Genomic DNA, 15,914 nt, shown 5'->3' with positions numbered 1-15,914 from the left:
TTTGCAGGACGCCATCCCACCACCGGGCCAGGATAGCCCTCCGAGACGCCCAGTCTGGTCGGCACCAGGAGGTGGTTCTGTGTGCTGGGACCCCAGGGCTTGTCACTGGCTTTAGACTTTTTGCTACCTCCTTGTTCGTCCACAGTGTGTAGCTGACGCTCTCAAACTCAGGAACAAGCAAACCCAGGCCCAGGAGGCAAAAGGCCCCATGGGCAGCGAGCTCAGCCGCACTCCTCCCTGACCTCGGTAGCCCTGTTTGAGCACCCTTTGTCAACAACCAAGCCAGCTTAAGACCTTCCCAGAGAGCGGTGCCAGGGTCCCAATGCTCCCCTGTGCTGCGGCTGACCTTGAAGTTGCCCCCCAAGGAAGTCTGAACTCAAGGAACCCGTGAGCAGCCAGGCACAGGCTCGTCCATCACTCAGCAGCCCTGTGGGTCAGCGGTGGTGTCCCATCCTACAAATGAAGTCCCAGGGGCTCGGGGACTTCAGTGGCCAAGCGGGGGGGAGTGAGAGCTGGCTTTGGGCCGAGCCTGTGCTGAGACGTACTGGGGAGGCAGTAGCCCGCTGACCCCCCAGGAAAGGTCCTCCTGGTCTTGCTGCTCAATGCTCACTCCGCCGGAGTGGTGAGCCTCAGCTTTTCCAGCTGCAGAGTGGGGTTATGGCAGCTGCTCTCCCTGCCTCCCAGGGCTGGCCACCATGAGCACAGAACAAAATGATGGGATTTGATGTGCGGGGGTTTTAGGGAAATGCCTTCTCCCACGAGGAGTGCAGCCATAAGACATCAGAGGGGAAGAGTCTACAGAGAGCTGCATCTAACCCCCTCCTTGTCCAGACAGGGAAACTGAGGCCCAAAGTGAGATAAGAACTTGACCCAAGTCAGAGGCAGCTGTTGGAGAAGTCAGCCTGACACACTCGGGGTCACCACTCCAGCGCCCCATAATGACTGTCCTACCAAGAACTGTGTCTTAGAGGGAAATGCAGGCAGCTCTGCATTCAGCCAGCATGTTTGGAAAATAAGTTCAAAACCACAGACCCTTATTTCTGAACTGCGGGTGGTGACTTCAGCTGCAAAACATACATACTTACAAGCTGCAGACTGTCCAACCCTGTGAACATACTAAAAATCACTGAATTGTACCATGTATGTGGTGAGCTATATGTGAATTCTAGCTCTGTGAAGCGGTTTAAAGTTACACTTAAAAAAAAAATACAAAAGAAAATCATGTCAGAGCTAGGAGGGATCTCAGCTGCCAGGGGTTCTGATGACCTGTCTCTCCTCCCGTTCTGCAGATCTGGAAACTGAGGCCCAGTTAGGCTATGTCTAGGGCTCCCTGAGGAGCCGCACTGAGGCGGCGTCTAGCATCCCTCCACTGCCTGACCACAGGCTTCCCCGAAGCCCAGGGTTCGAAGCTCCAGCTCCTGGGCCAGTGGTGTCAAACTGTCATTGTCAGTATCTGCTCCCGGCACGTGCAAGACTGTGACCGCTCTCGTGAGGGCGTGGGAGATGGGGTTGTGGGGAGGCGTTCCCCAGATACCATCCCACCCAGGGTGTCCTCCAGCCCTGACAGCTGCCACTGTGGCTGGCCAAGTGGGATTCAACCCTTCCCCACTTGATAGATGAGTGAGGAGACTAAGCAGGAGTCCCGGGAACAGGACGGGCTTGCTTCTGGTGGGAATGCCATCGGGGGTCAGGCTCAGCTGTCTCAGAAGCTCTAGGGCTAGAGGGACAGCATCCTATTTCCACCCGCTCCCTCAGACACAGCAAGAGGAAAGCCCCCCCGCCAGGCTCCCCTGAGGGGAGCTGGACTCACCCCCTCCTCGTGCCCCCAGGTCATCGTGCAGCGGTCGCTGTCCGCCCGGGACCTGAACCATGCCAAGGCCGGCTCCATCCTGGCAAGCTACCTCAAGATGCTGCCCATGGGCCTGATGGTCATGCCAGGCATGATCAGCCGCGCGCTGTTCCCAGGTAGGACAGGCACGGGGGCGCTGGGCCAGGGCTGCATGGGGCCCGCGCTTCTGGGTCCTGGAGGTCACCAGGAGGGGAGGCAATGGACGAATGTGAGCGGTTTCTTGGCCTAGGGGAGAGCGGAGGGGAGCAGTCCCTGGGGCCATCACCAAAGGGACGGACATGGAAGCGGCTTGACATGAGCTTTAGACAGGAACCGCTTACTGCTGTGTGACCTTGGGGGTGTAAAGGACGTCTCTGTGCTGTCACCAAGTAAGGGAGTGGACCACCCACATGGCTGGGAAGAGTCAACTCCCTATAATTCGTGTCTGAAATCTCTGGGTACTTTAAGCACCTTCTGGCTCCCAGTAGCTGGCTTTGGTTGTCTTGATGGGGCACGGGGGCTCTGGGTCCCCAATGTCGGAAAAACCAGCCACATGTGTAGTCCTGGGTTGTTGCTACCTACCCCCACCCACCCCATTCATCAGTTTCCCCACTGTAGCAGGCAAAGCCATCTGATCTGGGGACCTGGTACCCCGGCAGACGACCACTCCGGCTGCTCAGACCTGGGGGAGGGATCCCTCCTGGGCAGGAACCCTGACTCACCTGTGTCTCCTTCTCCGTGGAATGCGGGGCCTGTGTCCTCCTTGGAGTACCCGCCTCTTCTCTCTCCTGACCTGGGGCCCACAGCGAGCCACCCAGGGGTCCACCAAAGGTCCCGTGGGTCACATGGGGGGCACTCAGCTGCCGGCGGGGGGGCTGGGCCGGCCCATTGGCTACCTGCTCTGAGTGGCGCCTCTGGAGAGGGGCCGAGCGCCCCCTCACCTCAAAATACTCATCTGACACAGAAGAGGAGGCCACGGAGGGCCGCCGGGGGCCAGGGCCATGGCCAGAGCTGCCCGAGAGGCTGTCCTGGTCACTTAGGGTCACGTAGTCGTCGTCATCTTCCTCGTCCTCCCCATCTAGTCCATTGGGGATCACTGCTCCCTGGCTGTCAGGGTCGTCCTGGGTCACAGACAGCTGCCGCAGCAGTGGGGCGTGGCCAGGACCCGGGGTCCTGGGTGGTGTGCCGTCTGTCCCATTCTGGGGAGTCTCCTCTTCTGGGGTCCCCAGGGCCCAGTCAACACTGCCACTGTCCTGGGCAATCACCTCTGCCACAGGGACTGTCCGGGGCTTGGGCACGGGGGGCTGTGGCTTGGGGTCCTCCTGGGGAAGACCGTTCTCTGCTGGGCCCCCGTCCTGGGGGGCACTGGGCCCGGGGGCAGGGTTGCAATCCTGGCTTTGCCTCCACAGCTGGGTGCCGGCTTGGGAGGTGTCTCGGATCTTGATGCGGTTCATCTGGCTGGGCTGGGGGTTCCAGATGTTGGGGTCGATGATATTAATGTAGCCCAGAATGTCGCTGCCGGGCTCGGGGTCCGGCTCCACCCATGTGGGCAGGTACTCGAACATGTTGGCCCGCTCCAGGTTGAGCAGGCCGGGGTGGACGGGCGGGGGCGCCTCTAGGACGTCTCCAGGCCGTTCTGCCAGGGTGGCACCCCGCAGCCCTGGGGGCTTCTTGACCTCCTCCTTCTCTGAGGAGGTCTTGGCGATCTCATCGGCGCTCTTGGCCTTGACCAGTGCGTACTTGGGGTTGACGAGCTTCTTGGCTACAGTGCCCGAGGGCACCAGTGGCACCACGGAGGGCAGCACGATGGGCTCAGGCTCGGGCTCCTTCTCCATGGTGATGCCCTTGAGGCTGACACCATGGGACATGAGGTACAGCTCCTGGAACTGCCGGTCAAACATCTCCACCACCTGTCCCGACAGCACGGAGATCACGTTCCGGTCCGTCCTTGCGGCCGACCACGTGAAGCTGCAGTACAGGGAGACAAGGCAGCCGAGTCAAGCACTGGGGGGCCGGCCTCCTCCCTCCAGCCGTGGGTCCCCAGTCTAGGGAGTCCTACCCAGCCCCCGCAGTGGGCGTCTGAGCAAGCCCTCGTGCACCCAGAGGCCGACGCTCCTCAGACTGGCCACGGGGGCCTGGATGGAACCGAGAAGTGAGCACAGGCCTCGGGCCCAGACCTGAGTCTGGGACAGGTCACGTGCACCAGGCTGCTCCCACCTGTGTAAGACAGCACAGTGGGGCACTCCTTGGGGTATTAGAGTGCCCCCGCTCACGGGATGCACAGTACAGCCCGGGCGTGGTCCAGCACCTGGGGGTGGGGGTGGGGCAGATGCTATCCTCGGGGGCTTGGCTGCATGGATGACGTGGCTGGGGACCCACCCCCCACTGTCCCCTGCACGGCAGGGTTTGCAGAGCTGCGCCACGGCCATCCTTGTCCTGGCCCATCCTAAGGTGGCTCTCCAAGGGACCTCCCTGTGTGTTCGGCCCACACCCACCTCCAGGCGGGTAACAGCTCTGGCTGGCACAACAGACTTGAGGACAGGAGTCCTCCCCTGCCTGCTTCCGGAGACAGGTGGGCGGCGTGCGGGCATGCCCCAGCCCCGCTCACACCTCAGCAGTTTGGGGACCCATGAACCGGAATAACCAGGGTGTCATAAGGCAGGATTAAGGGCAGAAACCAGCTGGGAACAGGAGCCACCTCTGTCCCCAGGCCCCAGAAAGCTGGAGAGTCACCTGTAGGAGCCACAGATGGCCCGGTCTCCATCCACGAACATGAACTTCTGGGCCAGGGCACCCTTGAACTTGGTGGCTGACCGTGTGAAGAACTCTGTTCCCCCGCTGCTCCGCACCCTGAGATTCTGTGTTGGGGGACAGGAGACAGAATTACATGACCATGGCACTGACCATGCTGGTGGGGGGCAGACTTTGTGCAGGGGGGTGGGTGTATGTGAGGACCACAAGGTCGGGGGTCCAAGGCAGGAAGTGATGGGAAGACAGAAAGGAGGGTGGGGCTAGTGAAAAGGGGCCTGGCATAGGATGGTCTGGGCGTGGCCTGAAGGGTGTCCACAGCGCAGACGTGGGCAGGATGAGAATCTGCGGGGCCAGGCCAGCATGGGACAAGCTGCTGCAGGGGTGGGAGGCTGTTGCAGGGTCTTGAGCAGGAGGGGTGTGCAGACGCAGTTAAGAAAAGTAACATGGGGGCTGTGCAGCTGGGGAGGAGGGAGGATTGCCTTCAGGGATGGGCGTATTGCTGTCAGGCAAACCTGTGGCCTTTCCCAGGAGAGTGACTGGCCAGGTCTCTCTCCCTGTCTTCCCCACTCGGCTGTCTCAGTGTCCCTGCTGAGCCCCGCTCACTGAGGACGGGGCTCGAAGCAGACTCTCCTACCTCCTCATGGGCCAGCTCATGGCCTGCCTCCCAGCAGCCGATCAGTAAATGGCCGAACCCACAGGGCAAGCTGGAAAGCCCCTGGGAACTAAGACCCAGAGGGAGGACACGGGGTTTCCTTGGTGTCACGAGCAGACACTACTGCCTGTGTCTGAGCCAGGTTGCTCCTGCCTTTCTCTGGACTCTGGCCAAGGAAGGGCCCTTCCTCCCTCCCTGATGTGCCGTCTATGGGGCGCTGTGGGGCTCCGACTGCTGGCTGCCCTTCCCCCAGCAGGAGGTTCTTCCTCTGAGAGAGGGATGGGTGTGGGGGGAGGGGAGGGGAGGGGAGGGTATGGGGGGTGCACGGGAGGCGCCAGGAAGGGCAGAGAGCCTTGGCTGAGACCCAGGAGTGGAGGGGACCCCAAAGTAAAGCTTCAGGATAGGAAAGACCCTTGGGCTCAGTGGCACGAGTGTGGCCCCAGCAGGGTGTTGGAAACCCCGGCTCCTGGAGTGGGGGGGCCTGTAGAGGTGCCCCTGGACAGGTCAGGCTGGGAGTTTCAGGTTTAACGTAAGCCCCACGGAATCTGACCCCTGTCCAGGGCAACAACTCCTTGGCAGCATTCTGACACGTCTGTCTGCCAGTCTGAGATGGGAGTCACTCCCTCCAGAGGGATCTGTGCCGACTTCACTCACTCCCCGACCACTGCCCAGGCCCCCAGCTACAGACCAAGGGGAAAGTGACGAGCTCCCACACGGGAGGTGGGGGTGGAGGCAGAGGAGTCAGAACCCCAGCTCTGGGTTGGGGGGGTGGTGCTGGGGCAGGTTCCTGGGAGGCTGACATCCGGAAGTCAGGGATGAGTGGATCAGGTGGGTAGAGGGTGCAGCATTCCAAACGTGGGAACACAAAGACTGGGCAACGGGAGCAGCATCTAACCTGCGAGGACTTTGCGGGAGGAGGCTGGGCGATGGAGCCTGCACAGCGAGCTCAGCCACATGCCGATGAAAGACCCTAACCCCCCCCCCCCCACCGCTCCGGGGCCAGCTCTGCCCTGAGGGCAGTGGGGAGCCACTAAAGATTCAGAGCAGGGAGTGACAGGGTTGGAACTGCCCCTCCAAACCCAGTCCCGGCATCCAGTGGGAGGGTGCACGAAGTGAACAGGGCCAGGGGCAGGGGAGAGGGGGGAGGAGAGGGCTTCGGTTGGGCAGGGGATACACGGCCTGTCAAGGCAGGGGTGACGGGGTGAAAGGAATGGGTCTAAGAGAGCTGGAATCTGTCCTTCCGTCAGACCCCCAGCCCAAGGGTGCTCCTGCGTCTGCTCCTTCTGTGACGGGAACCAGACCCCTCTCTGCTGGGCATTCCCAGGACAGTCCCAGGGCAGTCCCCAGATGGCAACCATATGGCATAGATGCCCACCTTTGTTGTTGGGCCCAGCCCCGTAGGCAGATAAGCCTCTCCTCCCAGGGCTGGCTCCCCTGCCCCCCAGTCTGCGTGTCTGTACATAGCCAGCTCAGCAGGAAGCTGGCCATGACCCAGGACAATTAGAGCTCGTGACTTTGTACCCAACACAGAGCATGCTTGGGGACCAGAAGCTGGAACAAAGATCCTGGAGGCGGTGTGAGGCCTTGCCCTGCCACTTGTGCCCGACCACAGCCCAGCTCTGTGGCTTCTGTGGTCTCCCAGCCCAGAGCTCTGCCTGCTGGGGCCACAGGCGACTCCTTGGCCTGGAAGAACAGATACCAGCCTCAGTCCCCCTCTCAGCAGTGTCTTCCCCCACCCACCCCAAAGCCTGTCCCCATGAAGGGCTCAGAAGGTCACCACCTACTTCTCAGAGTGACTTAACTCCAAGTGAGAGGCAGCCTTGGCTCCGCCGGATGTGCTGTGTGACTCTAAGCAGGGTCCTGGCCCTCTCTGGGCCTCACTTTCCCACACTGCACAGATGGCCTCAGGCTCTAAGGCCCATCTAACCCTGCGGCCAACAGCAGCGGGTGGGGGATTGCGGCAGCCCCCTGGCAGCACCCCCTTCCCATCATGGCAGCTCCCCTGTTTGTTCCTGGGGTGGGGGGGCCCGCCCCATGGGGCCTGGCCCGGATGAGGTAACGTCTCAGGGCTTGGGTGCACAAGGTAGAGGATTCCACAAAGCCGCATTGTCTCTGAGCCCCGGGGCACCCCCACCAGAGCACGTCGCAGGCAGGGTGGAGGACACCCAGACGGGCTCAGGTAGGGTGCCTGGGCAAGGCCTTGGACACTCAGGATTCTCAGCTTCCTCGGACATGGAAGGGGGCAGCGATTGGTCCCTGAGACAACCTCAGGGGAGGACTAGGCAGCGCTCCGTCTGCTCCAAGAGCAGCTGTGGCCCCAAGCATATATGTGGCAGACCTGCAGGTGCCCTGCCCGCACCCCCCACTGGGCCTCCTATGCTCACAAAGATGCAGCCTGACCCCATACCAAGCTGCCTGGGGCCCCATGTGGGCCGGTGGCAGGCCAAGGGGACAAGCCCAGTCCCCTGCCGGAGCAGGTGGGTCACTCGGGCTCTGGCCAAGCATGGCTCCAGTCCCAGCTGGGCCTCCCTAGGCCTCAGTTTGCTTACCTGTGAAGGGAGCTCCCCAGCCTTCTGCTTTGGGGCTACTATGAAAGCCTGAGGAAATACAGGGGTGGTGGGTGTGAGCCAGCAAGGTGCCTGGCACTCGACGGACGCTTTCCATCCGTGAGAGTGTGACAGCACGTTTAGTGCGGCAGGGACGTGACCCCTTCTGCTCGTGGGGGCAAGAGGGGACCAACATGGAGGACCAGAACATACCTAGAATGTCGTGGGTCAGCCCGGGGAGGCCAGGACTGGCAGCCAGTTTGTGATGGTGGGAAGGGAGCTCAGCGAGGGGTGTGACCAGCCCATGGTCTCCGGTTGGTGGGGTCCAGCCCCCAGTTGTCCCATGATGGCCTCTGCGGGGGCCTGCTGGCATTGCCCAAGGAGGAGCCCAGAGATGCACCCTGACCAGGCCTGGCTGGTGACAGTGAGATTAGCCTGCTGTGCCAACTGCAGGGGACAGAAAGCCCATGTCCTCATGTACTGGGCAGCCAGCCAGCCGCTACTCTCCTCTAAAGGGTCTGTTTCACTCTGTCACGGGGGTCCGATAGCCACGCTCACCCTGGCCTCCCGGGGCCATCACAAAGCTGGGATGAGGGGATGGGGCAGCGCTGAGCCAGCCCAGCTCCAGGACCTTGACTCAGAGGGGCTCCTGGCCCCTCCCACAGGCCGGGTCGATAGGGCCTGGCGCTGCTGACATTCTGGGCCAGGTGATATCCAGATGCAGGGGCTGTGCACTGCACATGGCACATTTAATGGCGGCCCTGGCTTCTACCCATCCGATGCCAATAGTCCCCTCCCAGTCACAACCACTACAAAAGCCCCCCAACATTGACAAATAGGCCAAGCCAGGCAAACCCTGCGTGGTTGGGAACTACTGCCTCACCCCCCGAGCCCATTAAAGAGACAGGCCAGGATCAGAGACAGCAGGACAGCAGTGGGGGGAAACCCCAGGTGCCAGAATGGGGCCGAGGCTGTCCTGGCTGGCGTGGAACTTGAGCCACAGACTGAATCCCTGCGTCCTCATCAGGGTGGGTGCTGGTTTTTCCAGTCTGGCGGCACAAAGCCGACTACCTTTTCCAATCAGCCAGGCATCTCGCTGCTCTGGTCCTGTCTCAGCTACGAGGCTTGAGGCCCAGCCCAGCCTGCCTAGCTCCCCCTGCCTCTGGGGCATCCATTAGCCCTCAGTCTCACCCCAAATGTGACTGGGTCACCTGTTGAGGCGCTGTGCCCTGTGGGAACCAGAGGGCTGGGTCCTCTTTTTCGGCCCTGTTCTCTGTTTCTAATATGAGATGCTCATTCCCACACTCCCTGCCTAAAGGAGTTAGGGGCCAGCCGAGCCAGCAGGCTGGAGGGCTTGGGGATGACTGGGACCCTCACACCTGGGAAGGTGCTAGTGCTTAGCCTTCCAACTCCGCTAGAAAGCACGAGTGGGCTTAGCCCAAACAATGCCGCAGCTGTTTGCAGAATATGCTGTGGGAGCTCAGAGCTCAGGAGGCACGAGGCTGGGGTGGGGGTGGCCCCCAGTCCGAACACAGCTGGAAGGGGGAGGGAAGCCCCTTGGCTCTTAGACCAGAGCTGGGATCTCACGAGAAGAGCTCCAGGACAGGGCAGGGAGAGCTCATGACTGAGCGCCCTGCCCCCACATGGCTTCCTTTGCTCTTCAGAGAAGCCCTGCCAAATAAATGGGGGAGACTCCCATTTTTCAGACAAGGAAATTGAGACTGAAAAAGATTCCGTATCTTTGTCCAGGGTCACGGTGCAGGTGGCAGAGCCAGGGCTCAGTCCTGCCTCCCGGCTCTGCCCAGACCAGTGCCCAACACTCCCATGGTCACAAGGATGACCCCAACAGGCACAACCGATCCCGGGCCCATAGGAGCTGAGGGCAGGTCACTGCAGAGCTGGGCAGGGGTGGCCAGTGGCTGAGGGCGGGCCCAGGGATTACTGGCAAAGGAAGTGCTTCTGAGACAGGTCCAGACCCAGCTGGCCTGCGGGCAGGGAGGTAGGCTGAGCAGGCAGGCCCTCGACAAGGTGACACCTGGCCAGGGCCGGGTGCACAGGAGCCCCTGGCCACCTGCCCAGGCTGTGGAGGGGGCGGGCTCAACAGCAAAAATGAGGGGGTCAGGGTCATCCGTTCCTTCCCATGAAGGGCCTGCCCCCTCTGTGGTGACATCTGGCTCTGGGGTATGCACGTCACTGCAGACCGTCCCTGTAGACGGTCTGGACCGTGCTCTGTTCCCCAGAGCAGGGACCCCTGGTTTGAACTGCCCTGCCCATGCTTCAGGCTCTGGCCTCATTTCAAGCTAAAGTGCAGGGGGAGGCCGCACACCGCACCCTCCCTGCCCCGGGCCTGGGATTTATAACTTCTTGTTATTGCCAGCAGCTGCGTAACTCCCCTTAGCACATGGAGTGCTTTTATAACCACTGTCTCCTCTAATTTCATCCTCAAACAAGCCTATGAGGCATCATCATGGCCACGAGGCACTAGAGGCTCAGACAGGGGGAGCCACGTGCCTGAGTCTCACAGTGGGTCTGCACGGCGAGCCCCCATGGGCAGTTCTGGGGCTGCCCCAATGGCAGGTGTGGCCTCAGCTGGGGGGAGGGGGTCAGGCACCGAGTCTCTCTCCCTCCTGGTCTGTGCCAACTTCTCATTACTGGTGGTCAGGTTCAGCCGCTGACTTGGCAGAATGCCTCTGGGCAAGTCACAACCTCCCTGCAGCCTCAGTTTCCGCATTTGCCCCACGGGGAGCCTAGTCTGGGTGGCCCTCGAGGCCCAGCTTGGGCATTTCAGGCCCCTATGAAGCTGTGGGGCTGCAACAGATTATGAGTTCCCCCCACCCCCGATCACATGGGGGAGCAGAGGCAGGGTGGTGGGCGGGCAGTGAGGGCAGGAGCCAACCTCCCAGGAGCAAGCTGAGCAGCCCTGGGACCGCATTCTCAGCCCAGTCCTGCCTGCCTCTCACTTCCTGGAACTCCGAGCGCTCTGAGCAGACTTATACTTGAGACTTCCCTACAGAGAAGACACACAGGACAGGAGCGAGGCCAGTCCCGGGTTCAGATCCTGCTCGGCATGGATCAGCCCATTCCCTGCGTCTTCCTTCATCCCACCCCAGGCAAACGTGCGGGGGCGGAGCCACACAAGTGTGTAAACCATCCACTGGGCTCGTGGCAAGGGTGCAGGGGATGGGCCCAGAGGTTCTCTGATCTGCTGCCCACAGGGCAGAGGCTTCTGCAAGTCGCCTTTCAAAAGACGCCTTTTCTATACGCTGGACCTCTCCAGCGTGAGCTGTCTGCCCCAGGAGTTGATTCTCAGTGCTAATTACACGGTAAGCAGCATGCTGGGTGAGCGTGGCGCTTGGGGTCAACCCACCAGGGAGACCACATAAAAATGTCCCAACAGCCACAGACTCGCCGCCCAGAGAGCTCATACCCACTTGAAAGGGCTCGGCTGGGATGGGTGGGCATACCTGACGAACACCGACAAATTACAGGCACAGGAACCCAGCCTCTTGTTAACTAGTCTGGCGTCCCCCCTTCTCTGGGGATCGTGTTCAGATCACAGGCCGGAAGCCCAAGGAAACGTGACCCGTCAAAAACTGGGACTCAGCCAGGGAGCTCTAGTGCTGGCCCCCAATCCCCTTGTGCTTAACTTACTGGCCGCGAGTGACACTAGCACAAGTGCCTCAACTTCCTCATCCGTAAAATGGGAACAACTGCCCTATCCCACTGGGTTGTCATGCGGAGTCAATTAATCAACCGTGTCAGGTGCCTAGGATGGGACCGACCCATGTGAAATTCTGTGAAAGCATTCGCTGTTGTCATGCACACTCATCCTTACTCTTCCTCGGGACCATGGTGCATATAGTAGGTGTCAAGCGATAGCTCAGTGGAGGGAAGGGTCCTCCTGCCCCCAAACACGGGATCGAATGCAGGGTGTCAGAGTGGAAGAGCCCAGGCACAGTGGCCCATCTGGCCCTCTTCAGGACCATTGTGATCCCGGAGCCCAGAGACAGGAGGTGATGAACCCAAGGACACACAGCAAAGCAGTACTAAGAACCTGGGTTCATGCTGATCCCTCCACCTCTGCTCCATGCTGTCCTTCCCTAGGAAGCCCTTTCTATGCCGCTCTTCCTCCTCCAATTTATGTGAACTCTGCAGCCATCAAGGAAGCCTTCCCTGACCTCAGCCCAAGGAAACTTCTATTGGAGTCAGATCCTAAAACTGGGGGATGGACACCATACAGACACAGATTCTGGTTTAAGCCCAAGAATCAGAGTCAGAGCCCTCCAGATCAGATGTGAGCTGTGGAAGCCTGGGTGGTGAGCACCCTGTCACTGGAGGCATGCAAGCAAAGACAGGTAATCAACGTGGCCTGGGCTGCTCAGAGATCACACGTGATACAGCACCTGGCACCAGCTCCGGGCCTTACCTACCGTTTATCTTATCTCTGACTGTCGGAGGAGGTAGAGAGCGTCCTGTCCCCCTGGGCAGCCAGACAGAGGTCAGGTGACCATGTGGCAGGAGGCTCCAGGATGCCTGCAATCTCTGCCCGGCATGGGGCTCCATCCCTAGGAGGGAGGTGCTGCAAGTGTTTGCTGACCCACTAAGTGACCGCTCGGTCATTCTGAACCGGCCAGCTCACCTTGAGGTGCCCTGGGTGCATGCGGGCCCGCTCACACATGTGCAGGAAGTACTTGACGTTACTCTCGTCCACAATGATATACACGGCCACCTTCCTCTTGAAGCCGGCATCCAGCAGGTCCTTGAAGATGTCCACGTCGGTGAACATGTCCATGACCACAGCTATCACCTGCGAGTGGGAAGAGACCAGGGCTGTTGGGCAGTGCAGCAGCGGGGACAGGTGCCTTGGCAGGACACACAGCCCTCCCACCCCTACCCACCTCTCTGGGCACCCCTGCTAGCCCTGCCCCTCCCCCACCCCCCAGCCTCAGCACTGGGACTGGCAGCGATGGGCTGGGGGCCTCTCTGGTCCCAAAGTTATAGGGTTCAATGCTTAGGGTACAAGATTCTCAATCTGTAGCCCAGACTGGACTTTCTGGAGCCGCGGGACTGGAGAAGCATGTCTTGTATATCCGGAATACAAAACAACAGAAAACAAAGCCCTGTATCCTGGTCAGTGAGGCCTGTGAGGGAGGAGAGAATGCCTGGGAGCCAGGCAGCGTCTGCATCCTGAGGTTGGGGACGTGCTGGGGCCAGCCCCCAGGGCAGCCGGCCCTCCTCATCGGGATCAGAGATCAGGGCTCAGCACGGGGGCACCCCGTTCTGGTCCCTTCCTGGCCTGCATTCCTGATCCAGAGCAGCCCACACCATCACCTGCCACCTCCCACCCTGGGATGCTGAGGTAGACCATATGTGTCAACAGCCAGGAAGATAGCAGCTGGCACAGGCATTCTTGAGGTCACCTGCGCGTCCCCGGGCTGGCGTGGGCTTGGGCAGGCTTTCCACTACCGCCTCTCCTGTCTGTCTGAACAGAGCCCAAAACCAGCACGTGCACTTTATTATGTGACAACATCTGTCCCTGTAACAGCCGACCTCCAGCCTCCAGGCCCTGGCTCAGGGTGGGGCCCCAGAGGTCAGAGTGCATCTGGCCCAGGCCCTAGCCCCACGTAGGCAGTGACAGGCAAAGGGGAAGAACAGGGTGGTTGGGATGAGCTCATCTGGCTTGAGGGGTAGTCAGCAGATGCTTGGGACAGCTGGAGCTTGGTGACCATCTCTGGTCCTCCTTCTCATCCCTCCCTCCCCGTGCTACTGGGCAGCCAAGGGGAGCACAGGGGACTGGGGCCTGAGGCCGACAACCAACACATATATCCGACCCCTCTAGCCATTCGAGACCAGCACCACTGCCCTGTCCAGGGCCCGAGAACCTTCTAGAAAAGACTTAAGAGGCCAGGGACTCGGCCTTATAATGAGCTGGGAGTGGTCAGTCTAGAACCTATGTAGGCCTACTAGGGAGCCAAGTTCACCCCCACCGTGAGGGTGGCCTGACAGGCTCCCTTACACTGATCTGTAGGTGCAGGGTGAGGGACAAGCAGCCTGGGGCCTGCCAGGGATGAGTCCACACGCTCGGGTGAGCTCACCCAGCTAGCCCTTGCAGGCCCGTGTGGGCTCCTCCCTGCCCTGCCCTGTCCCAGACACGATCTGTGTGACCCAGAGAAGACACCTAGCTTCTCCAGGCCCAGCTTTCTCTGTGATCCAATAGGGGCAGGGAGCTGCAGGAGAAGCTGGGCTCTGTCATGGCTGAGGCCCAGGATTCACTCCATTCTCTGGGGAACATCTGCTCGCTGGCTTTGGGTCTCTGAAGGGCTGTTTCCGGTGGGGCAGAGGGCGCGGGTACAGTCTAGGCAGGGGCTAGGACAAGCAGGGGGAAACTAACAGAGACAGACGTTGGGGTCAGTACAGGAGGCGCCTTCTGACCCAAAGTGAGGCAAGGGTCTTGACAGGGAGTGAGCTCCCCATCCCAGGACATATTTATGGAAAGGCCAGAGACTGCTTGGCAAGGAGATGGTTGAGGGGCAGATGAGACACAAGGACAGCTGGGTGGGCTCAGGACAGCTTTGGACTTCACCAGTTGAGCATGAGAGACCTTAAGGTGGACGGGATGGTAGCAGGAACTTTCTCGCCTAGGACTCCACAGCCCCAGAGTCAGCCCTGGGAACCCCCTGGATAAGGCACTCCTGGAGGCAAAGAGCATCTTGTGCCACCCTGGGAAGGGCGCAGCTGACACATGTCTCCTTGGAGGCAGACAACACATCAACCCTTGCTCCCTTGTCACTGCTATCCCCGACCAGATTGGTCAGGCCTGCTTCCAGACCCCATCTGCTATGGCAGATGAGGACTTGCCCTGGGCCTGGGCTGGGGGACATGCCCCAGCAGGACCCACTCCTCGTGTATCCTTCCCCACATCACCCTCCGGCAGGTAGGGTACTGGATGCAGTGGGCCTGAATCTGTTGGGGCCTGTCCCCCCATGGTGGGTCCCTCCCATGGGGTCCCAGGGCTGAGTGCTGGCTCTCCTGAGACACTGGTTTCCGTGCCAAGATGCAGTCAGAAGAGGGCCTGTAACAGGTGCCAGCTGATGCCAGGAGCGGGGAGAGGTGCTTGGCATTCCTGAAGCACTGGGATGATGCTGGGGGAAGGGGCCTGTTGCTCCCCAAGGAGGCCCCCCGGTCCCACATACTGTTCCCCATTCTGGACCTGGGAGAGCTGGAGCCAGACACTCGAGGCTAGAACCCGGGTTTTGCGCTGCGGGATGGTGTAACATTCAGTCCTCAAACAGGCGGTGTGGCAGTAGTCACTGTTCCCATTTTACAGATGAGGAAACTGAGGCACGGAGTGGTTCACTCCCTTGCCTAATTATCTGTTTAGGTGTCCCAGCTGGCACACAAAGCTGTGACTTCATCCAGGGGAGAGCCCCCATTCGGAGCCAGCATGCGGCCTGGTCTAAGGCAAGCCTCAGGGAGCTGCTGTCCACTAAGAATGTGACCCAGTGGTCTGGGTCACAGGAACGAGGGAAGCCCAGGACAAGCCGTGGCCCCTCTCCAGCCCTCAGTTTCAATATCTGCAAAATGCGGGTGTCAGCCTCGCTCACTGCTATGGTCCTCCAATCCACGCATCATGGCTGGAGCCCAAAGCTGCTGGCCCGGCGTCGAGGGGCACAGCAGCTGTCCCCTACTGCAGCTCAGCTCACACAGACGCCAGAAGGGTCCCAGGCAAGGCCAGGGCCAAAGCCACGAAGACACTGGAGGGGAGGCTGGAACCTGGAGACCACCCTTGTGCTGCCGTATGTTAAGTGACTGCACTGGAAAAGTGACTGCATAGGTGGCCTGGGTCCCTGCTTTGAACCCTGTGCCTCAGGACCACAGGAACTGGTGTGTCCACATAAGCAGCGGGAGCAAGTGCCCAGATGCCAGGGGGTCCCCCGGCAGGCATGCGCACATCCCACATCCCAGTCCTGGTGTCGCTGGGGAGCCGACAGGGCAACAATAGCCCCACAACACAGAATACCCAGAAGACACAGACCAGCTCCCAAGGCAAGGAAGGTCTCCAGGGGTCCCTGTATCTCACGGATCAGAAAGTCCTTTTTTGAAGAAAGGCACAGAACCAGAAGGGACCAGATACCCA

At 60.6% G+C, this 15,914-nt stretch overlaps 2 protein-coding genes across 3 annotated transcripts in view; one reads left to right on the top strand and one right to left on the bottom strand.

Moving 5' to 3' along the window:
- Positions 1-15,914, top strand: part of SLC5A10 (solute carrier family 5 member 10) — a 58,895-nt gene that overhangs the window by 15,969 nt on the left and 27,012 nt on the right. For both annotated transcript variants that reach the window (XM_059147184.1, XM_059147185.1), the window contains one exon: positions 1,830-1,965. In XM_059147184.1, coding sequence (XP_059003167.1) covers positions 1,830-1,965 — 136 coding nt within the window. The remainder of the gene's footprint in view (positions 1-1,829; positions 1,966-15,914) is intronic.
- The window catches only part of FAM83G (family with sequence similarity 83 member G), a 31,057-nt gene that overhangs the window by 4,166 nt on the left and 10,977 nt on the right, over positions 1-15,914 (bottom strand). The window contains exons 3-5 of the mRNA XM_059147183.1: positions 12,417-12,584; positions 4,562-4,686; positions 2,551-3,796 (exon numbers count right to left, since the gene is read on the bottom strand). Coding sequence (XP_059003166.1) covers positions 2,551-3,796; positions 4,562-4,686; positions 12,417-12,584 — 1,539 coding nt within the window. The remainder of the gene's footprint in view (positions 1-2,550; positions 3,797-4,561; positions 4,687-12,416; positions 12,585-15,914) is intronic.

This window comes from Mustela lutreola, chromosome 15 (genome assembly GCF_030435805.1).
Source record: "Mustela lutreola isolate mMusLut2 chromosome 15, mMusLut2.pri, whole genome shotgun sequence".
Taxonomy (NCBI): domain Eukaryota; kingdom Metazoa; phylum Chordata; class Mammalia; order Carnivora; family Mustelidae; genus Mustela; species Mustela lutreola.
The sequence above is the reverse complement of the archived record's forward strand: the minus strand, read 5'-3'. Positions and strand labels throughout refer to the sequence as shown.